This window comes from Astatotilapia calliptera, chromosome 15, assembly GCF_900246225.1.
Source record: "Astatotilapia calliptera chromosome 15, fAstCal1.2, whole genome shotgun sequence".
Lineage (NCBI taxonomy): Eukaryota > Metazoa > Chordata > Actinopteri > Cichliformes > Cichlidae > Astatotilapia > Astatotilapia calliptera.
Window position 1 is genome coordinate 20383967 of NC_039316.1, and position 24238 is coordinate 20408204.

Genomic DNA, 24238 nt, shown 5'->3' on the forward strand with positions numbered 1-24238 from the left:
CCGGAGTCTGCACCTTGGGTCCTATTCCTGCCTGCACACAGCCACACCTAACAGATCCAGCCCTAACTACATGCTTTGTCAAAAAGGAAAGTTGTAAGCCTAATCTTAAAAGCAGAGATAGTGTTTGCCTCCAAAATCAAATTGAAAGCTAGTTCCACAGAAGAGGAGCCTGAAAGATGAAGGCTTTGCCACCCATTCTAATTTTAAATACTCTAAGACCCACAAGAAGCCTGCAGTTTTAGAGTGAAGCGGTCTACTGGGTTATAAGATGAGGTGTTTAGATTGGGCCTGATTATTCAAGACCTTGTATGTGAAAATCATTGTTTTCAATATCTGTGTTTATTTGAAAAAAAAATGCTGAACATTAAAATGCTTTATTAAACTCAGAAAGAACATCATAACCAACAACACAAAACATTATTGATTAATATTTCTGATACATGAGAGATTGTGACTTCATGTACGAAAGTCACAGCATAAACCTGCGACAAAGTGAGATTAAATGGCAACTATGTGAATTAATCTTAAAAATAAAAAGATGCACCTGAAAGCATTTGCATATTGATTGTATATAACTGCATACTACTACTATTAAAAAATACAATATACTGCAATATAAGAAAGAAATTTTACAAATGTATACTTCATTAAGATTATGCTGGTCATAACTCTTGATGTCACAGTATTACAGCTATTACTATTACTGTATTTAATCTATTTGTAAATCTGAAAAATATAAAATAAATTAAAAAAACATTTTGGTTGATGTTTAAAAAAAGAATTAAGCACATTTTAATGTAAATGAAAATGTACTTTTAGATTGTTAATTAGATAAAACTAGACAAAAATAAATTATGAAGGTTGTATAATGAATTTCAGGCATGATATTGAATATTACTAAATATTGAATAATATATACTACTGAAAATTAAATTTTACTAAGTAATACTACTAATACTTGTAACTATAACAAATAATTATGAATGCTTAAATATGAAAAAGGTCAGTGCAAATGTTAAGATGTGAATATGAAAAGCTAAAGACTGATTATCAAACGATATGTATGTATGGTATTTATGTAATGTAAGATAGGAAAAAAACACTGAAAAAACAGGGGTTAAAATATCTGGAATATATAAACAGCAGTCCCCAACCCACGGGCCTCGGACCGGTACCGGTCCGTGAGTCGTTTGGTACCGAGCCGCGAGAGTTGAGGCTCAGGTGTGAAATGTATAGTTTATGAATACATTTTCTTTTTTTCGGTACCGGTACTAGTTTTATTTTGTTGTATTTATCTGCGACACCTTAAAGGCTGGTCCGTGAAAATATTGTCGGGCATAAACCGGTCCATGGCGCAAAAAAGGTTGGAGACTGCTGATGTAAAAAACATAGCAGATATGCAGAAAATCTCTCTTAATGTAGTTAAACAAATGAAAAGTTTCATTTGCTAGTTTTCTCATTCGAATTCTGGACCATTAGATTCTTTTCATGGTGGCGTAGATGCTGCTGCTATCACTGGAAGCTGCAGAAGAGGCGTAGGAAACTCTGACTCTCCTGTTGGTCGCCACATCACCTTCCTGACGTTTACTGTGAGCCTGTGAGATAAGAGTAAGAAACGTAACAAATAAACACTTAAACACACTTAGAGAAAAAAATACATGTGCTCTGTCACCCGAGTAAAAAATACTTGTACTCAGTCTTGTACTTGTAAATATGAAACAAGCGTGAATTTGCACTGGTGCATAATCTCACCCTTTCTTGACTGGTTCCTGGTACATGGCAGTTGTCTGTGGTCATTTCCTGGACAAACATAGTTTAGTTTAAGTTTATTACTGAAAATGATGGATAGAGAAAATAAAAGAATTCACAAAAGTTGTCATTATTCTTTAAAACCCTGATTATTTAATTTGAAAACTCACAATGTTGCCACTTGTCGGTGATTTTTTCACTAAAAACATAGAAAAGGACACATTTCAGTTCAATACTGACTGACTTGTAAAAACATTTTTGTTTATAAATTGTAAATATACCATTCTTACGTTTACTTATTTTCCATATGACGATAGCAATCATTATAAACAGTACAGCAAACCCACCGGCTACAACGATCAGAATGATGTTGGACTGAACTGTAAAGTTCATAAGTGAAACAATGAAACATGACATTATTATGAACCAGAGCTCAGTATGTTGGCAGGATTTGAAAAACTGTACTGACCTGCATTTGGGCATTCTTGAGCTGCTCGAGCCGATTTAATTGTAGTTGTTGCTGTAGTTGATTCTGTCGTGTTTCTTGTCGTGTGTGATTTAGTTGAGGTTATTGTTGTAGTTGAATTAAATGTGGTTGTTTTCGTAGGTGATTTAATTGTGGTCACTGTTGTATTTGATGTAGTTATTCTTATTGTCCCCAGGGATATAGCTTTGGTTCTTATTACAATCGATGTAGTTGTATTTTTTGTCATCAGGGATTCAACAACTGTGGTTGTTGTTGTAACTGATTTAGTAAAGGTTGTTGTCATGGGTGATTTAGTTTTGGTTGTTGTTATAGTTGTTTTACTGTTGATGACTGTTGTTGAGGGTGATGTTGTTACAACTGCTGTTGTGGGTGCTTGAGTAGTTGTTGCGCTTGATATAGATCCTTCTGATTTGGGTTTTGCTGTAGTTGTTGATGATGCTGTTGTTCTTGTGCTTGCTGAGTCCTTTTCTAAAGATGTCAAGAATACCAGAAAAATAAAATATCTGATATTTAGTTTTACAATCTAGGAATATGCAGATATGATTAAACCAGACAAAACTGCTTGTGTGTGTGTGTGTGTGTGTGTGTGTGTGTGTGTGTGTGTGTACTCACACATATATCTCTGCACCATAACTTTATACATATTTATGTATAAATATATTTGATACATACATATTTATTAGGGGTGCAACGATACACAAAATTCACGGTTCGGTTCGGTTCGATACTTTGGTGTCACGGTTCGATATTTTTTCGATACAAAAAATGTTCATGCATTTTTAATTTGTCATTTATTAAAATTATAAATATATATTTTAACTCAAAAGTACAGTTTTTAAATTTAACCCTAACCCTTGTGCGTGTTTTTTATTTTGACAGCGAATGCGCACCTGCGGACCACTTATGTGCAGCCCTGGTTATTTAGCTCATCATATTGCAGCCACAGAAATTCTTTTGTCCATGAAACCATAAAGCTGCACTTTCTTTTTGCCTTATAGTCTGATTTGTCATAACTTCTCCGTTTTGTGGTAAGCTTTTCTTTGGCTGTCACTTCTTCACCCTGACCTGTCTTATTTGGCTCAGCAGAACTGAAATGCTTTTACACACGCACTCACATAAGCTCAGCGATTCTCTGCGCGATCAACCTCTCACATGTTTAAGCTTGCTGCGGGAGATTTCACTTGTCATGTTTGCATAGTAAGCTAACGATTAATAAGACGATGTCAGAGGAATTGGTGCACAAATTATCATCACTCACAGATCAGTGCTGTCGCTCTCTATACACAGTTCGCACGATTGCAAAGTGAAAGCAAAAAAACAAGCGCAAATTCAAACGCGACTTCAATATGTCACATATTGACAGTGGCTCACCGATGCCAATGACATAATTACCCAGCTACATTTCTGAAAGAATGCAAAAGCATTGACATATATTTTTCCTACAATAGCCCGACGGGCAGGGAAGAGATAGATTTTGGTAGCCCGACTGAAAAAATCGCTAGCTCCGGGACGTCGGGCTAGCGATATTGCAAGCCCTGTATCTGATTGAGGAATCACTCATCTTTGGAAAAGAGAGTTTATTGCAGAGAAATGGCTCTTTCCAAAATAAAAGCTATACTATCCGCTTCTTCTGGGCTATATTCTCAGCAGCATAAGGAGAATCATGTGCTAACAGCTGTCTAAATGACTCGGCTAAAGTTAGTAGCATGCTTGCTTTTTTTTGTCTGCTTCCACTTGTCTTTGCACTAGGATGATGTTGGCGTAAATGTGCAGTCATATTCGTTGTGTTCCCACTAGTGCTTTCAGGTTAATCTCGTTGAAATGACCTTAATGCCACAACACGGCAAATCTCCGTTAACGAGCTACCGCCGATCGCTCCGTGCATGGGGCTAGACGGCCAACACGTTAACGAGCTAACTGCGCTAACACACTAGCTCCCACCCATGTAATTGAGCATTGCGTGGCACATCCAACATACTGTTTTACTTTAGTCCATGACTCGCTTACCTTCAGGGTCATACGTCACATGAAAACCAAAATAATTCCAAACGCCAGATCTGAATGAGGGTGGGGGAGGTGCCCTGCCCTCTTCCTTCTGACGATGCTGTCTGTGTTGAGCGCTCAGTGGATCTGCGCTGGACAGTGCAGCCTAGGCGGAGTAGTCGAACGCAGATTCACTGAGCGCTCAACACAGACAGCATCGTCAGAAGGAAAATTGATAAAATAAATTACAAATGTTGTATTGTTCGATACATATGCGTACTGAACCGAAAGCACTGTATCGAACGGTTCAATATCGATACGAATATCGTTGCACCCCTAATATTTATGTATGTATCAACTGTTCACATTTTGCTCACAAAAGTGAGCAGAAGTTTAGATTCAAATTTGGAAATGTTCATGCTTGAAAAAAAAAGACATTGTATGCATAACGATAAACACATACAGTATCATAGGTCAAGCATCAGGGTCCAAAACTGAAAATTTAAACAAATATTCTTCAATCTCATTTTCTGTCTCCTGTTTTAAGGCTCTTAATTAAAAAAAAAAAAAGTCTATTCTTGTGAGTAATAACAACATAATTGTATCAGTGTGGTTTAGACATTTGCATAAAAAGGGAAAGATCTTTGGTTGGAGATCAGAGGGGGTTGCATCAGGGTGGAATCTGGTATTAAAATCTGCCAAATCAAATATGTTGAGCTACCAGCTGTGGTGACCCCTGTAGTGACACAAGGAGTGTCAAAAGTAACCTTTATCAGTGGCTTTACACTTAACTTCCTCACTCTAATCATAATTACTGTAATGTTTGAAGGTTCACACATCACTATAGAAACACTAACTGTTAGAAACAGACAGGAGAGCCCCAGAGTCTGAAACTTGTTTTCCTGATAAAAACTCCCTGCAGCGGTAATCACTGTCATCCAGTGATTTGATCCAGTGACAGTGTCGCTGATGTATTACTTACTCAACCAACAAAGGTCCAGGTTTTACTGTTACATTTAGCATTAAAGTCTGCTGCATTTTGACAGTGCAAGTGATATTTATAGGAAATGGGAAATGCAAAAGGCAGACATCAAGGACCCCCTGCCAAATGCAAAATTTATAAAGGTATTTAAACTCTTTACATAAAACTACTATTCTTATTTTTTCTCTAAAATATGTGATTTAGCTGTTTTGATTTGGGGGGGGGGGGGTTGTTTTTTGTTTTTTTCAAAATGACCTATCAGCCAATACATATTCCCAGCTAAATGTCCTGCAAGACATTTTGCACACTTTTTAAAACATTTTTAGTTAGTTCCCTTTAATGTTTTTTACATTTAGTTTCAGTTTTTTAATTTTCAATTTAGTGAACTATATAAACTTATTTAAACTTAACTATATAAACTTTAAAGTTTTCTTGTCAGCTATGCACAAATAGATTTATTCTATATTTTCACTGTTGTGTCTTGAGAAACCTTGTAGTTGGAAGACTGGTATACTTTTAAATGTTTTTTCTTCTTTTATGGTTTCATAATTTGCTCACCTGTGTTTGTGACTGACACACACATACACACACACACACACACTCACTTTATCACCCTCAATTTCAAGGCCCTTCCTACAGCTCTGAATTTCTGCTCATAGATAAGCAATAGTAATGCTGCACTACTTGCACAAAACAAAGGCACTTCACCTTCATGTCTCACGTTGTTGGTGAAATTGGATGGTGGGATTCCTGCTGCTGATAAAAAAGAAAGAAAAACAAAGTTCATTCTGGGTACTTTAATTAAAATGATTATTTAATAAGTTTGAAGAAGACAGAAGAAGAAAGTTATCATGACAAAAACATACAGCACTATAGGTAAAGCATAATTTAGAACAATGAATTAGATTCTCCTCTGAGTTTTTGCTTAATAAGTGAAAGATTGGTAGTTCGAGATCATCTGGCTTTAAATCTGCCAAATCAAATACGAATTGTCTCCTGCGGTGACCTTTTGTGAATACGAGAGAAGCCAAAAGTAGACTTTATCAGTCACTTTAGAGTTAATGACCTTCCTCTAATTATAATTATTGTAATGTTTGAAACAGTTTAAGGCAAAAATATTATGATAGAAATACTCACTGTTAAAAACAGACAGAAAAACCATAAAGTTTGAAACTTGTTTTCCTGATATGAACTGTCTGCAGTTATAACGACCGTCATCCAGTGATGTGATGTTCTTTATAACCAGAGAACAGTTTTCTGTGACACTCAGTCTGCCTGACTTAGATCTGGCGTCATTGTGAATCTTCCCATGTTCAAACAGTGGCACTGTTATGAAACTTCGGGAAGCACCAAATAGCCAGGTAGTACTGTTACAGCTTTTATTAAAGTCTTCTCTGTTTTGACAAGCCAACGTGATTTCATTTCCAATCCTAACAGACAGGTAGGGGTGAGTTCCTGCTGCTGAGGAAAAGAGAAAAGCAAAGCAAAACAAACAAATAAAAAACATACAAACGTAAAACTTTTGTCTTCATTCTTCATTAGATTAGAAGTTCTGGCATATAAAACCTGGTATTCGATTCCTGTCTCACATCACTACCTGTAAAAGTTTCTGTACTTTTACTCTGGAGACCAACGATGTCAAACTCATTTGAAATGGTGGACCACATACAGCCCACTTTGATCTTAAGTGGACCAGACCAGTGAAATTACAGTGGTCCCTCACTTCACCTTTTGCGGCCTCGCTATTTCGCGGATTTTTTTGGTGCAATTTTGCATGCTTTTTTTTTTTTTTTTTTACATCGCATTGTGTTCTGCGTCCTGATCGGCTGTAGACCATTATCTGTAGAGCATCCTCCATGCCGTGTCTCCTGTCCAGCACAGAATGCATTCAGCTTGTCAAATTTACATAAATCTTTGATCGCTGGCAGTGAGACTGAAGTGCTGTACTGTATGTTTGTAAGTTTCCTCCCCAACAAACACAACAATGTCGACAAAATGTTTTGCACTGTCAAAGACACCTGCGGTAGCACCCAAAAGGCAGAGGAAGATGCTAACCATCACACAATAAGTTGGACTTCTGGACATGCTAAAGGAAGCTAAAAGTTACCGTATTTTTCAGACCATAAGACACATCGGGTTATAAGGCGTGACATAAGCAGTGATATAAGTCAAACTTTACTCAACTCGTTCTTCTTGCTTCGTCTATTTCTGTACCATTGATTCATTAATGTTGAATTCTCTCGCAGCTGCTCTATTCCCATGTTCTGGACCTGAAAACAGGCTTTGATCTTTGGTTTCATTCTATAATACTGGATGTATTTTTCTACGAAGGTTTGAACTTTGAGAGTGTTTAAACAAGAGAGAAACGTGAAAATGTTCATGCCTGTCTGAGAAAAGTGTATGAAGTGTGTAGTTAGGGGTTTTACAGCCTTAAAACATCTATAATAACTGTAAAAGTAAAAGTTGGCTACTTTGTGGATTTCCCCTATCGCGGGTTATTTTTAGAACATAACTCCCACGATAAACAAAGGACCACTGTAGCCTTTGTGTAAGTGTAAAGAAGTTTAACACATTTAAACACTGATATATATTTAATATATATAACAATACACCTGTTTTTCCACATGATAAAGTAATGCTGCTATTGTAAATGAAAGAGGGCTGTCAGCATGACTCTTTGAGCTTAAGGTTTAAGAAATAATATAAAATTAAAGGAAAAAGTTTTGTTAGCTCATCGTCAGACTTCACAGAAATTTCTATAGTAGATTGTGAAAAATGGAAACTTTCTGTCATTTCATTGTTCAACTATGTCTTATTTATTCAGTGTAGTATAAATGGCAATGGGGAAAGGTCTTTATCAGTATGAAAAGACGCAGAACTTACGAAAATACAGTTAAAAGTCCAAAATGCCTTCTGTATGCCTTCCTTTACATTTTCCAAAGCCATACAGTGGGACAGTCTGTGGTGGGTCAGTTCTTATGTTTGACACCCCTGCTGTAGACTTAGCTTTAAATTTCCTTATCGTGATGCTGTCTTATTACTGTAACGTTTCAGACCATTCAATGTGCAAACAGTTTCGAAGGACATACCCGCTGTTAATACAGACAGATGCATAACTGCTTCTTCTGATCTGAATTGACTGAGGCGCAAAGACCAAAACACTCAGCTGTGAGATTCTTTTTGACTAAAAAACAGTCTGTCTGATTAAGTCTGTTGAAGATCTGTTTTTTGAAAAAAGTGGCATCACTAGGATAGTGGTACATAGAAATCTTGTCACTACTGCAAAATTTGAACTAAAAAAAAATACAGACTCATATTTTTTTTTAAAGATATGTTAAATGTTTCCTTACCTGCTAATGGCAGCATTAGTATCACAAACACATAAATGTTAGCCAGTTTTAATCCAGCCATTGTGCTTTATTCTGTCTTTTCTTGTCTCCCGTTCTCTCACTCTTGACTCTGAAATGGCACATACTCGAGTGTCATAGATATAAATGTAGACATAAGTATGTTCCACCAAAGCATGACTTCACTGGGGTTTTTTGTGTGTGGGCGGATCATATTAGACCATTAGGCATATGTAAAGGAAAAAAAGAAAAAAAAGAGTGATGTTTATCCCTTTTTTTTTTAACCAAAGTGACACTATCAGAGCTAACTAATGTGTGTTGTTATTCTATTTGTGTAAATGTGCAGATGCTGTAGTTTTGTCTCTACTGAAGCCAGAGTACACTTCCTGTCCACAGCCATCTTTAAAAGCAACTGTGACCAATAATGAGGTCATTATTACCATAAACACTCCAGCTATTTTTGTCTTCTGGTCATGATTATTATTTGTATAATTTTCTTATCTCCAGACCCTAAAAATGGATGTATGATATTAGAAATTTTTTGGTTATTCTTTGTGCAGCAGAAACATACACAGTTAAATGATAGCCTCGTGCAATTTATCCTAAAGCCCACTAATCCACGTACGTTATATAATGCAGTGTGAAATGTGCTTTTAAATAAAACGTATATTATTTATTCTGTGTTTATTAGACAGCAGAATTCATGTTAACAGTAGACATAAACAGGTGGAAATTGAACAGTTGAGCCCATCTTTATGTCCAGGTTGTAAACATTTTACTTGTTTAGCAGCTGGGAAAGAACAATTTTTAGTCATATGACACCGGTTATCCTCAAATAATTTTTGCGTGGGAGGTCTTTCGTTATGAATTTGGTCAAAACAACAGCAGAGCTCTGGAGGTGTTACCCACAAATGGACAAAATAATCATGAGGTGTGAACACACTGATGTTAGTTTTAACTTGCATGAGAAACTCAAACACTGTCATGAACTGGCTGTGTGGCAGGGACCATGACAAACACAATCCCCCTCTTTGGAAACTTGGAATAGTATGTTTTGTTTTGTTTTAAATAGCATAACAGTAAACAGCTGCGTCAAGACAATAATTAGAAATGACTATTTCTAATTATTGAAAACTGATATTATCAGTTCCAAGAGTAAGTTTGGGTGTGTTTTTGTGTGCACTGGTTAGATTAACTAAGGTCGATTCAGAGGATGGTGAGAATGTAGGTAGAAGAGCAGCAGGCCTGTAGTTTTAGTCTCTAACAAAAGCCACATGACTCATTCATGGACATTTGAGGCCAGTCGGTCAGTATAATACACCTTCCTATAATTCACAGCATCTGTGATGTGTGTTTGTTTCTTTGTCCACTAACTCTGGTGCACAACTGGGAGCTGAGAGACAAACTTTGCAGGTACACCAAGGCCTCTTAGCATCCCTGTCTAAATTATACACTGTGATGCCATCATGTTGTCCACAGACTACCTTGCAACACGCTGAATAAAGCTATTTTTAGCATATACTGTACCCACATATACTATGCCTATATGTTTTTCACACTAATGGATTTTACTGATGTTACCAGCTTTATTTTAACTAATATTGTAGTGTCCCTCCAACAGAAGATGGTATTAGGTATTCCGTTTACTGGCTGTTTATTAAGAACAGTAACACAGTCAACTGCGGACCGTAGCCAATGCCAAAACAACAGGGAAAACGCTCTCTCCAGAATCAAAACAAAACAAACAAGTCACTCTCTCTTCACCTTTTCATGATCCTTTTCCCTGCATAGACCAAAGGCACACTCTCTAACACCCACCCCCCAAACACTCTCAGCCAACCACACGCATGCTATCCTACAGACTCTCTCTCATGATCTGATTGACAGGCCCAACGGCCTCTAGCACTAGATTTACTAAACCTGTGCAAATTTGCGTAACTTCCCTCAACCCAACACCTCCTAGAATTACTGGCTTTTTTATTTTCTGGTGCAAGTCCCGAGGTGTTAATCACCCCTGCTGAGATTTTCACAGGTCGTCAGCTCATTTCTCCTCCAGCTTTTGTTGTGCAAACCACCCATTATCCTTGAGGCCTGGCACATTTGCATTTGCTCACTCAGAGTTGCTCAGATCCAAGTCAGGCCAAACCTCTGTGTTACAACTTTCAGAAATGCCTGCCGTATCTATACAAAATATCCCACACATTGACTGATCTGCAAATATAAAAGACACACATTCACACCTTCCTTGACTCTCAGCACAGATCTTCCATTGTTCCATTGTCACTGTGTATGTGAGGAAGAGGCATTGCTTGACTACAGCACAGTACTGTGCATAAAAGCAGACCGACCAGGCGGAAGAATCATTTCTTGTTCACATTTCTGAGAACGCACATCAGGATGGCCTCCGTATCACTGCCACGCAGGAAGAACCTCTCTGTGCAACAGGCTTTGGCCTGGCTTCAGGAAATGGACAAAGCAGATTTTGATGGAGGAGAGGTTTCATTTGTCCAGCAGGCCACTGATACCTCCTCAGAAGAATCTGAAAAGGAGACGGAACAAGAACCCAACATGATTCCACGGAAGAGGCACCGTGGTACTGGAAAGCCCTGTTTGAGCCACACGGCAAAAGATGGCACTGTGTGGATGAGGAGGACATTGGAATGCCCAGTGCAGTAGCAAATCGCTCGTGCTTCACTGTGCAAGCTGGACCCACAGAGTCTGCTAAGGTTTGTCACTGCACAGCAAATCCAGCATGTCCAAATTAACACTGTCAGATTAGATTTCAACACTATTAAAGTGTCTATATGGGTCCAGAGAGTGTTAATTTAACTCTTTTTGGAGAGTTGGTACGTTAACTCTGATTTAGTGTTAAACACCAAATCTATCTGGAGTTGATAATTTAACATTTACTAATGCTAACTAGGTGGTAAGAGTTTATATATTAACTCTCAAAGAGTATTTTAGTTTAACTACATAAGAGTTATCTTCTAATTAATTCTAAAAGGTGGAAATTTTACTGTTCTGAACTTCTAGAAATTCCTTTGGAAATAAACAGTTATTAAAAAGATGCAATGGTTTTTGAAAAACATTTATTCTGAACTGTGCACCACAATTTCAAAACATTTTCTGAAAGATGTAACAGTGTACATGTTCTCACTTTCATTAGAATTTTGTTTGACATAGATGAGCTGGTAAATGCAAATAACAGCATTCTCATCACTTATTTCTTCAATACAATATGCATGTCCTTCATTCATCACTTTGTGGAACTTCAACGCACTTCTGCTGTCCCCCATATTCCATCTTCATATTCACAGCATATTCTGTGTGGAGATCAGAGAGTAACGCGTTACTGTAATCTGATTACTTTTTTCAAGTAACGAGTAAAGTAAGGGATTACTATTGCAAAAACGGTAATTAGATTACCGTTACTTTCCCGTAGGAACGCTGCGTTACTGCGTTACTAAAACTGTGATTTTTTGCGAGAATGTCTCACGACAGTGACGTAAGCGAGTGCGCCGTTAGTGACAACAGCTGTGTGCAGATCAACAATGGATCACATATCGAGTGCGGGAGAGAGTATGAGCGTGCAGCGTTTAAAGCGTGGAAGTACTGACCTTACTTTGAGTTTGATTCCATAAAAAGTGACAAAAACATTAGCGTCCGTTGTGCGTGGGAAGAAAACTTCTTTTTACAGCGAAAAAAACCCCTAAACTTCCAAGCAAGTACCGAGTGCGCTATGACGTAATGGGAAATTCACAGAGAAACTCGCGGATTCTTCCATTGACCACGGCACACCTGCACCAGGGTAAACCTCCGCCTACCGCAGTCCTGCTTTACAGGTGAAAATAGAGCAACAGGACCGCTGAGTCTTTGACTTTATTTATTTTCTGCTGTGTTTTACTTGCATCTACTTGAAAGACTGAGTGTAAACACAAAAAATATTTTATTTTATGTGCTGGAATGTGTAGAAAATAGGTTTAAATGTTAAACTAATTTATTCAAGTCAGAGAATGTTGCCTATAGTTTAATTTTTACTTGATGCATAAAGTTAAAAGATTAAAACTGATAAAACAAGTTAAAAAAAGAGACTTTTCCATTTGATTACATTTTGTATGATGGATTATGCAGAAAAAGTAGAATTGGGCTGAAAGATCTATCTCTTTATCACCTCTATCAGGTTGTAAATCGTGTTTTTAAAAAGTAACTAAGTAATTAATTACTTTTGAAAATAAGTAATCAGTAAAGTAACGGGATTACTTTTTTGGGGAAGTAATCAGTAATTAGTTACTGATTACTTTTTTCAAGTAACTTGACCAACACTGGTGGAGATTGATTAAAAATTGATTAAAAATTAGTTGACACTAATTAATTGCACAAATAATCACAAATAATCATAGTAAAAAAAAAAAGGAATAATTTTTGAGCCATTACTTGTGTAAAGTATTTTCCCAAAAGACAAGGACACAGACAACAGGTAATACTGAACTAAATTTAAAACCTCAACCTTTTTCATTTTTACCTAAACCGTGTGCACAAAACTCTGGAGGGATCTAGATGCTAACGTAGAACCCAGTCAGGACATCTGCTACTGCTGTTTGCTCCTTTTTTTATGGGAGATCGTTTTCAGGCTTCAAGTAGCACCATTATACCAACATTTCACATTCTAGACATTGTTTTAGGTGTATTTAAGTTGACCAAAAATTTGACTGAAAATTCACATGTAAGCTTTTTTTCAGGACTGTAGTATTTGCCCACAAACAATACCTTCCACCTAGCTAAAACAGAATATTATGCTATCAGCGAGCAATATGGCTAATGCCTTTCACATAGCTTTGTCTAAACTCCAAAGAGCCACAGAAGTAAAAGCTAATAATAATAATTGAAACAATCTTTGAAAAAATGACTTACCAAGCATGGCAAACAACTCAAATATGTAGAGCAAAATGTTCTGAAACAGCTGAAAACAGACAAATTTGCGGCGATCTCCGACATCTGGACATGCTTCAACAAGAACTGTGCTAAGAGTTTCACTCCAGGAGAACATATGACCATAGATAAACAGAGGTTCCCTACCAAGGTTCCTTGTCCATTCACACAGTATATCGCAACCAAGCCAGAGAGATTTGGAATCAAGTTCTGGATGGCCACGGATTTGGAGACCAAATATGTCTGCAACGCATATCCTTACTTGGGAAAGGACGCCAGTCGTCAGAAGGGAGAGAGGCTGGCAGAGAACGTGGTCATGAAACTGATGGAGCCGTTTTTGGATGATGGGAGAAACGTCACAACGGACAATTTCTTTACTTCACTGTCACTGTCGCACAGACTACTTCAGCGCAAAACAACATTACTGGGCACGTGAATAAAGTCCGGTGTGAACTTCCTCAACTTGCAAAAAATACTGCAAAGCGAGAGATATTCTCGACTTCAGTGCTTAGAAGTGGCATGTTTACCTGTGCAACATGTCACAAATTCACCTGTGCCAAATGCAGGGATGATGGACACTGGGTCTGCCAATGCTGTAAAGTTTGAAACACTTTGAAATAAAACAGACTTGTGTACCCATATATTGTGAATGTGTGTCTTTTGTATCGATACAGCAGGAATTTCTGAAGGTTGTAACACAGAGGTTTGGCCTGCCTTGGATCTCAGTAAACAAATGCCAATGTTGCACACACACACACACACACTGCTCTTGCTCTTGACGAAGGCGGTCGCACAGAAGATCTTGGAGAACGCACGGCTGCCGTGAATACTCAGAACAAGACCTCTAAGTGAAAAACTGGATTACATCTGGAGGGGCTAGCTCGAATAACACCTTTGAACGCAAATTCGATCACATCTTGGGGAAGTGCACTGCGGTCGTGAGTTCTCAGAACCTGCTCTTTGAGCAAAAAGAATGAAAACATCACAGAACGTAAGTTTGGATAACATCAGCTCGCGGCTCTCCAACAGGAGATTGAGAGACCAGTGTTGGACTGTTAGAACAGCTTTGAAATTCATAAGAGTTGTTCGCACTAAAGTAAAAACCATCATCACTTCATGCGGAGACCCCTTCGGCACCAGCTGCGGTCTCAAGGCTGGAGCTGAACAAAACACCCTAAAAACGACTGTGTTTAGACTGTTCCCCCCATTCCATGCAAGGCCACCTGGGTTGGCTGGAAGACTGTTTACTTAGCCTGGCGGAGCGAAGGACACTGTCTCAGCTGAACTCTGGACACACACACACACACACACACACACACACATACACTGATATGCACACACTGATCCCCCCTCCCTTTCCAAACGCCTTCCATGCTTGTGCCCTACCGGGGAAGATGGCAGTCGACTGGACCAGCGCAGACATGCTGCAGGACCGGATGCGCTGTCTACACCGGCTCTCTCTTACCCTTTACCCACCCCTGTTGCTTGTCTTGTGTTTCTATGGTGTATTGATAGTCATTTTGTGCTGAGGTGTTTTTTCTGTTATCAAACTGTTCTCCCACTAGGAGCTCAGTCTGAGTGGAGTTTTTTTTCTCCTCCTCTTACCTCATGTTATGTATTTTCGTTGTTTTTTTCCTATCAGCCTACCTTTCTGACATGTCTCCCCAATGTGATGTTTGTGTAAAGTTGGTCAGAAGGTTCCTTTGTAAGTGCGCATGCGCCATTAGCGTGCTGCCTGCTGTAACCCTAATTTCCTTCGGGATTAATAAAGTATTCTGATTCTGATTCTGATTGCCTACTCTTTCTCTTGTCTATTGTGGTGAAACTTATAAGGCGCAAATTATCTGTTCACATCCGTTATAAGGCTTGTGCGTAGTATCTGCGTCATTTGAATAATATCGAATCTTGACCGACATTTGCCGTCATGTTAAATGTTGTTGTGTGTTTTTGTCTCCACCCACGCTTATCCTGAGTACTAATGCCATAATATATTATCCTGATTACCTCATCTTCACTTACCAGCTGCAGATACATAAACGACGGTTTTATGCCGTTATAAAGATTGTGTTCCTGCTTTGAAATGTAACCCATGGTCTCTATGGCTATTGTTTGAAACTGTATTAAATCAACTTCTTGGTGGTGGTGGGGGGGGGGGGGGGGGTGTCCTCTGTTGTTTAGATGATGTTTTTTGGGGGCAATATTTTTGTTTGATGTTTCCAGGATGTGCTTCATCATCAGAGAAAAACATAGATAAGCTATTTTAATTGTGTGAGACGTGATGTAATTTTCCCGAGAACTGAGTAAGCGATCTTTCATAAGAACGTAATGACAAGAGCAGCAGAACTTTGTACGTTTCTGCCTGATGTCGGGTTTGATTCATGCCACTTCTTACTATATGGAAACCCATGTGCATTAGACACAAGTGTAGCCGGATGGGCTACTCGTATTTCTTTTTCTCTCTCTCCCTCGCTCGCTCTCCCGCCCTCGCTCTCTCCTGCATTCGCAACTAGGTTAATTGGGAACCCACCTGCATATTGATTGCAGGGGGGCATCAGTCCGTATAAAGTGAAGCCGGTCTTCTCCTGGTTTATTCCTCCCATGCCTTTCGCGAAAAGCAGCAGTAATGCTGGCACACCGCTACGGATTGATCAGCAATTATTAATCCTTTATTTATCCAGGTAAAAAATCTCATTGAGATTAAAAATCTCATTTCCAAGAGAGACCTGGCATCATAATTGAGCAGATCATGTGACAGCTACAGCGCGGCAGCTTCTGTTTTACTCCAGCGTTGCGGAGAGAGGTGCTAGAGTTATCTCCACCAGTGCAGTATAGCGCCTCCAGTCCAGGGGGTTTGATTGCTGCCTTCACCTCTCCGTGGCAAATCGCCCAACCTTAATTGGAGAATCGAGACGCCTGCCTAGTTGCTGTTTGAGGGCTCCTCCTCAGTGCAGCTGCTGTCTTGTCTTGTGTCATCTTTTATTTTCCTGGAACTGTTTTTATTAAGTGGGCTTACCTTTCTTTGGTCCACCTGGTTTTATTCTATTTTATTCTGGATTGCTGCTTGTCCCCACGCCTCCGTGATCGGGCTAGAGCGATCCTCTGCCCAAGTGTCGTGTTGGGAACTTTAAACTTTTTTTAAACTCCAAAACACATGCAAACTCCAAAACACTTGCAAATTCCAAAACACAACGGAAGTGCTCCAGGACGCTAGGGGCAGTGTTGAGGTTTTGTTACCTAGTAACTACACAAGCCAGAAAGTACCAATGACCGGATTTAGGCTGTATCCCAATTCAGGGTCTGCGGCCTTGAAGGCCGCATTTTAAGGCCGATTACGTCACAGCGACACGACGAAGGCTGTCCCAATTCAAAGGCTGCTTGAAATGTGGCCCCCAAATGCGTCCTTAATTTCTCTGAATTTTAAGGATGGGTCGGTGTAGCCTTCATGGCCCAACATATCCCAGATTTCATAGCGCGGCGGTGGTGTGGATAATTTTGCCGAAAAAAACGGCGGAAGCGGAGGCCTGGACAGTTACCACCAACCCAAGCTGTGGTTTGACTCGTGGGATGTAAGGCGTGTGTGTGTGTGTGTGTGTGTGTGTGTGTGATTTCTTTTATTAAAGCTATTAAAGATGATATGTAGCGAGCCTGATGCTCAGCGTCCTTTTATTCTTTTAACGTGTTGTTCTGTGTTTTATTTCAGTGAACAGAGGACGTGCCAGTGGTCCAGGGACCTCAGGTGGTGGGTCATTTTCACACTTCCTTTTGCACAACACTGGGTGCCAGCTGTAGTGATTTTCTTTTTGTGTGATTTTGTTTTGGGTCCACGGCTGCTGGTTAGTCCAAGTTCCATGATTGTTTTATTGCACTTTTAGGACACTGTCAACTACGATGCTACATTAATGTATTAATTTTATTCTTTATTTTAACTATAAATAAAACTGTATTAATATTGGAGCCAACCTGCCTCGGTGTGCATCCTTGAATATGTGCGGCCTCTTTTATTTATTTTTCTTAAATATATATATTTCCTGGAGGTGAAATTCCTCTTGGTGGCGTTGTCATGTTATTACTATTTCTTTTATAACTCCGCCGACCACTTGGTCACACAAGCATTGCCCTATATGAAATTTTTTTTTATCACTCTTTTTTTTTTCATTAGTCAATTCAGTTGTGGTTGTTATGTCTTAGAATTTGCACAATCCAATAGCAGAATTAGCTAAGAATCAGAAAGGCCCAAAAAAGAAAGCATGGAGCATGAAAAATGCAGACAGTGGTGGCAGAGCACACTTTTCATTATTTTGAACACTGGTTTTCACTTCAGCTCTTTGTGTGTTATAGCTTCACTCTTCTTCAACAATAGGGTGATGGATCAACAACAGCACAAACAAGAGTACCCCACAGACCATTGGTATCCCTGGCAGACTGCCTCCACTGGCAGCAGAACTCTCTGTAGGTACATTTGCCATCATTAGATTACCAGCAGACCGCTTCTGTCACCCCTGAACCATAAATTCTAAATATGGTCATGCTTACGACTGCCTGTTAAGAGTTGGGCTGCAGCATCTGAACAAACTGAAGATGAGAGATCAGAGCCTGGCTGATACCAAAATGAAGACTATTACAGTACTCAACCCTGGATTAAATAAATGCACGTATCACTTTCTCGAAGTTAGCAAATGATAAAAATGTTCTTAGTTTTTGCAAGAGCCCTGAACTGGAAGAAGCTGGCTTTTACAACAGAGTTTCTTTGTGTCTTAAATGAAAAAAGATGAAGGACACAATCAGATTTTTTTGAAATGGGAGTTCTGGACTTTTCCAGAGCCTAGGTCACCGTTAAGAGAAAAACGAGGGTCAGAAGGTCCAAATAGTACAATCTCAGTTTTTTGATCGTTTACATTCAAAAAATGTAATGCAAACGACGATTTAATATCAACAAGGCAGTCTAGCAGAACATTTTTAGAGAGTCTTTAGAATTCTTTTTAAGAGGAAAGTAGGTTTGATAGACATTGGCATAACAATGAAATGAGATTTCATGTTTCCTGAAAATAAAGCCTAATGGGAGCATGCAAAGTGAAAAGAGTACTGGGCCACAGATAGATCCTTGGGGGGGACCCCACATGTAAGGTGCGTGGATGTGGATAAAGAGCTACCGGACCTGACCGAAAAACTTCTATCAGTTAAATAGGATCGAAACCAGTCAAGTGCAGTTACCCACACAGACCAGGTCACTTCTTCACATTTGTTATGTCTACTTGAAATATGTCAGATGATAGAAGCTCAACAAATACACACATAAAGAAAAAATATACGAGTGACGAGACATTAGATATCACAAATATACACACCAAATTTTAATCGCTATTTTAAAGAGATAGTAAAATGATAATAGGACAGCTTGAGAAAATAAATTTCAGCCATATATGTCTTTTAAATTTGTATTTGAAAGTTTTTGTTTGCTTGAAATATGCATTAAACTCACCCTATTTAAAGATAAATACCATCAGTAATATCAAAACACATTACTGATCTCTGTGTAAATATGTTTCTTTGACTGGAACACCATGATACAGACAGACCATGAACTCAATGTTAAGAACATCCACCTGAGAGTCTGTAACTGATTGTCCTGATCTGAATCATGGTGTAAGGACCATGATCCTCTGATGTGACCTTTATAACCAGAGAACAGTGTGCTGTAACACTCAGTGTGTCTGATTTAGATCCAGCTTCTTTCTGAACCGTACCAAATTTACGTTGGTAATTGAATTCTTATCTATCTCAGGCAAAGTAACTCCATCTCCAGCTCTAACAGAGAAGCTGGAACTGGATGGCTGAGATGGAACTGCTGAGAAAAAATAAATAAATAAGGAGAGAGAGAGAGAGAGAGAGAGAGAGAGAGAGAGAGAGAGAGAGAGAGAGAGAGAGAGAGAGAGAGAGAGAGAGAGAGAGAGAGAGAGAAATGTAATACCTTTATAGGTTTTTGATAGGTTACGGGTCTGAAAAATACACTAAATTTGCCATGTTAAAAGAATAGGAAGAAAGAAAAGAAGAGGTTCATGCATAATATCAATGATATTCAGCTAGAAATTTCCTGAAAGCAATACTGTGTTAAAACCTTTTCTTGCACCTTTTCTTCACTCACCCAGACCCAGCTTAGCATTCCTCCTCTCACAAACCTCCACCTGCCATTAGGGATGGGTACCGGTATCCGGTGCCATTATGGCATTAACGGTAGTAACCAGAGTTGTCACACACTTTGGATTCTAGCCAATCATTTTACCTTTGCAAGGATAGTAGGCGGGCCCAGGTACGTACGTTCTTTTAGAGCAGACCTACAGATAAAAAAAAAAATCCCCAAGGCGAAGTGGTCAAAAGTCTGGCTGTACTTCACAGCAAAAGATGCAAACTCAGCAGCCTGCAACAAGTGCTTTAAGGTGATACTGTGCAAAGGAGGTAACATCTCGAATCTGGTGAAACACCTGGCGACACATGGCGTTTTTTTAAAAGCCGAGAAATGCACCATATTTGATAGCTTGCTGCGAGACCTCACACCGGCACATCTACTGCGGGTGTGGTGCCTGTTATCGACCCGGTGTTAGCAACATCCCCCAAGAACCCGAAGACGAGAGTCCTGGCCCCCAGCCCTGCCAGTGTAGCAGAATTGATGACGGATGATGATGGCAGCAGCAGCCGTTCTTCTCTGGTGAGTAGCTTAATGTTGTTCGTGTGTAATTTACGTTGAGTAGGCTAACCACGTTATTACATTAATAAGGTAAGGTGAACTAGCAAACACCGTCATAGTTACATGCGGCTGTCTTCTTGTTTGATGGCAGATACTCCCTTCACCCTGGCCAAAAAGGCTAAAATGACCAAAGAAAAAGTGGGAAACAGCTAAACATGAGAGGTTTTTGGACAAAGTTGGTGTCACGGCTCGGCTGTGTGGCAGGCAGGAGGAGGACCCAAAATGCAAAACTCACACAAACGGGGATGAACTCAAAAGGCAGCTTTATTGCTGAAGAGGCAGAACATAGGAAATACAAAACTAAACTGGGAAAAGTAAACTAACACTCGGAGAGAGAGACACAGGGAAATCCACGCAGCATGAGGGACGACGTCACGCTGAACAGAGGGAGACGCAGACAGAAATACACAGAGGGTTAATGAGGAAAGTGGGAACACACGGGGAACACAGGTGACACTGATAATCATAACGAGACAGGGCGGGGTGAACTGAACATGACATGTACGGGCGTGAGAGTCACAAAGTAAACAGGAAGTGCACAGAGGTTCAGACAGGAGGAGAGAGAGCACGGGGAAAAACACAGACATAACGGGCTGGGGAAACATGAAACAACCACAAAGGGAGACGAGGGCTCATAAATACATAGAGGGCACACAGGGGGAAGAGAGAGCACGGGGAGAACTTAGACATAATGGGCAAGGGAAACATGGAATAAAACATAAGGAGAGACGAGGGCTCACAGATACACAGAGGGGCACACAGGGGGTAAAAGCCATGAAGGGAAAACACTTAGGGAACAACACAACAGGGCAACTCAGAAAACATGGCCTAAGCAAGGAACAAAATACAAACATACAAGAAAACTAAGAACACTGGGCCAACATGGCCCAGGACCATGACAGTACCCCCCCCTCAAGGGCTGGCTCCAGACAGCCCAAACACAGAAAAACAAAACCAAACAGAAAACAACCCAGGGCGGGCGGCGGGGGCCCAGGACGGAGGGCTCGGAACAGAAAACAAAAGAAGAGCACAGCAAACACCGGAGCCCAAGAAAACAACCCAAACACAGAGCAGTTCAGGGGGCCGACCGTGCGGAAGGCAACGGCGGAGACGTGGAAGCAGTTCAGGAGGCCGGCCGCGCGCAAGGCAACGGCGGAGACGTGGAAGCAGTTCAGGAGGCCGGCCGCGCGCAAGGCAACGGCGGAGACGTGGAAGCAGTTCAGGAGGCCGGCCGCGCGCAAGGCAACGGCGGAGACGTGGAAACAGTTCAGGAGGCCGGCCGCGCGCAAGGCAACGGCGGCGGCGAAGGAGACGACGGAGCAGTTCAGGAGGCCGACCGCGCGGAAGGCGGCGGCGGCGCCGAAGGAGACGACGGAGCAGTTCAGGAGGCCGACCGCGCGGAAGGCGGCGGCGGCACCGAAGGAGACGACGGAGCAGTTCAGGAGGCCGACCGCGCGGAAGGCGGCGGCGGCGCCGAAGGAGACGACGGAGCAGTTCAGGAGGCCGACCGCGCGGAAGGCGGCGGCGGCCCTCCAGTCCCAGGCGTGCTGGCCATGGCCTGGTGGGCACAGGACCAGTCGAGGCAGGACCGGGCACAGGACCAGACGAGGACGAAGACTCGGAGGCCGGACCAGACGAGGACGAAGACTCGGAGGCCGGACCAGACGAGGACGAAGACTCGGAGGCCGGACCAGACGGAGCTGCAGAGGCTGAGGCCGGACCAGGCGTAGCAGAAGCACAGGCGGATGCAGCCGGACCAGGCGACGACGAGGCGGTCGCAGATGGCGGCTGGACAGGCTGAACGGGCCCTCCAGCTGATGCGGCGTGAGGCTGAACGGGCCCCTCGGACCCTCCAGCGGAGACAGGAGGCTGAACGGGCCCCTCGGGCCCTCCAGCGGAGACAGGTGGCTGAACGGGCCCCTCGGGCCCTCCAGCGGAGACAGGTGGCTGAACGGGCCCCTCGGGCCCTCCAGCGGAGACGAGGAGGTGCTGGCCGGGCTCACTGGAACCCCCAGCGGACGAGGTAGATGGCGGCGTGGGGGCCGCGGAGTCCTGGATGAGCTCATCCGAGCTTCCAGCAAGAGCTGATGTAGAGCCAGAGAGAATTGGGACCCCGGGCTCAACGTTAAGCTGGCTAGAAAACCGCACTGCTACGGGGAACTGGGCCAAAGGTTCAGGTGGGACCTGAGCTGCTGGACACACGGGGACCTGAGCTGCTGGACACACGGGGACCTGAGCTGCTGTCTGTAGTAACGGTGGTGGTGAGAGTGGAGTAGGTAGTGGAGTTAATGACTTCACAGGGGAACGAACTAGAGGTAGTGACGGTTGTGGTGCTGGTGGTTGAGTGGGTGACTGTGCTAAAGGAGGCTGCACTGGGGACACTGGAGACTGCACTGGGGACACTGGAGACTGCACTGGGGACACTGGAGACTGCACTGGGGAAGGCAGAGCTGCGGGAGACTGCGCTAGAGACTGCAGTGATGGTTGTAGTGGAGGTGTGACGGGTGGAGGAGTGGCTGAAGTGGCTGCGGGTCGGGCGGCTAGTGGCTCAGCTACAGAGCATATTAACGGCAGGGCTATGGGTTGAATGTCTACCTGAGTAGCAGCCTGAATGGCTGGGTGTAGTGATGGTGGTGGTGGAAGGGAAACAGGTGGTAGTGTGGATGACGGAACTAAGGGCGACTGAGTGGCAGACCGAACTGATGACTGAAGCGATGGTAGAGGTGAAAATGGAGCGTGTGGTGGAGTTAATGGCTGAGCTAGCGGGGACACAGGAGACTGAACTGAGGGTGGCTGCGAGGGAGCTAACTGAGCTGTGAAGGGCTGCGAGGGAGCTAACTGAGCTGTGAAGGGCTGCGAGGGAGCTAACTGAGCTGTGAAGGGCTGCGAGGGAGCTGACTGAGCTGTGAAGGGCTGCGAGGGAGCTGACTGAGCTGTGAAGGGCTGCGAGGGAGCTGACTGAGCTGTGAAGGGCTGCGAGGGAGCTGACCGAGCTGTGAAGGGCTGCGAGGGAGCTGACTGAGCTGTGAAGGGCTGCGAGGGAGCTGACTGAGCTGTGAAGGGCTGCGAGGGAGCTGACTGAGCTGTGAAGGGCTGCGAGGGAGCTGACTGAGCTGTGAAGGGCTGCGAGGGAGCTGACTGAGCTGTGAAGGGCTGCGAGGGAGCTGACCGAGCTGGAAGTAGCAGCGAGGGAGCCGACTGAGCTTCTGGTAGCTGCACAGGCGATAAGCAGCTCGCATTGACTTCCGCCACACAAAACACAGCCCCTGAATGAACAGTCATAATGTCTGGAAAAGACACAGAGTTCTCACTCACCACAGCAGGTGAATTAGAAGGCCGAATGTCCGGCTGTGGGGTGGCGCGTCGGCGGCGTGAATGCCGTTTTCTTCGGGAAGCCGGAGGTGCGGTGATGGAGGAAACCGGCAACGACGGAGAGATCACGGCCGGCTCCTCATCCTCCGACCACATTGCTGCGAGAAAGGCAGCGGGTGAGTGACAGTCAGAGTGGAGGGTGGATGGAGAGGAGTCCAGTGGCAGCAGCGTGGAAACGTTTCCCGATTGTGGCGGTCGCTGTTGCGGTATGACGAGCTCGCGAATTTGTACTGTCTCCTTGGCTTTCTGCAGATTGGACAGTAGGCCCGAAAATCCTGAGAGCTCGTGCAGATGGGGATTCCCCTTGAGAATAGCCTCGATGGCGTTTATCCCAATGGACATGGCTTTAATGTCCGAGGCGTGGGAAACTCGCTCCCACAGGCTGAAGATGCGGGCCAAATCGCTTTCCCGGGAGGAGCCTGCTGGGTCCATGTCTGGTGACGTCGTACTGTCACGGCTCGGCTGTGTGGCAGGCAGGAGGAGGACCCAAAATGCAAAACTCACACAAACGGGGATGAACTCAAAAGGCAGCTTTATTGCTGAAGAGGCAGAACATAGGAAATACAAAACTAAACTGGGAAAAGTAAACTAACACTCGGAGAGAGAGACACAGGGAAATCCACGCAGCATGAGGGACGACGTCACGC

At 42.3% G+C, this 24238-nt stretch overlaps 2 protein-coding genes across 2 annotated transcripts; both read right to left on the reverse strand.

The window, feature by feature from the left end:
• Positions 1–1344: 1344 nt before the first annotated feature.
• Positions 1345–8605, reverse strand: LOC113007070 (salivary glue protein Sgs-3-like). Its single transcript, XM_026143432.1, has 7 exons — positions 8552–8605; positions 5910–5957; positions 2219–2704; positions 2040–2129; positions 1920–1948; positions 1753–1800; positions 1345–1595 (listed from the first exon to the last, which is right to left on the reverse strand). The coding sequence occupies exons 1-7, from the start codon at positions 8565–8567 to the stop codon at positions 1476–1478; spliced, it is 837 nt and encodes a 278-aa protein (XP_025999217.1). The 5' UTR covers positions 8568–8605; the 3' UTR covers positions 1345–1475.
• Positions 8606–15488: 6883 nt separating this feature from the next.
• Positions 15489–24038, reverse strand: LOC113037582 (uncharacterized). Its single transcript, XM_026194819.1, has 5 exons — positions 23535–24038; positions 23389–23432; positions 22815–22978; positions 22223–22408; positions 15489–15499 (listed from the first exon to the last, which is right to left on the reverse strand). The coding sequence occupies exons 1-5, from the start codon at positions 24021–24023 to the stop codon at positions 15489–15491; spliced, it is 894 nt and encodes a 297-aa protein (XP_026050604.1). The 5' UTR covers positions 24024–24038.
• Between the last annotated feature and the right edge of the window lie 200 nt (positions 24039–24238).

Bases quoted from the DNA above. Each gene is read 5' to 3' on its own strand.
- LOC113007070 (XM_026143432.1), bottom strand. The intron at 2,130-2,218 runs GTCAGTACAGTT...TGAACTTTACAG, and splicing joins TCAAGAATGCCCAAATGCAG to TTCAGTCCAACATCATTCTG. The intron at 1,949-2,039 runs GTAAGAATGGTA...CTATGTTTTTAG, and splicing joins CATATGGAAAATAAGTAAAC to TGAAAAAATCACCGACAAGT.
- LOC113037582 (XM_026194819.1), bottom strand. From the start codon at position 24,023: ATGGACCCAGCAGGCTCCTCCCGGGAAAGCGATTTGGCCCGCATCTTC. The intron at 23,433-23,534 runs GTGAGTGAGAAC...TCGCCTGTGCAG, and splicing joins CTTCTAATTCACCTGCTGTG to CTACCAGAAGCTCAGTCGGC. The intron at 22,409-22,814 runs GTAGACATTCAA...TGTGTCCAGCAG, and splicing joins CCATTCAGGCTGCTACTCAG to CTCAGGTCCCACCTGAACCT.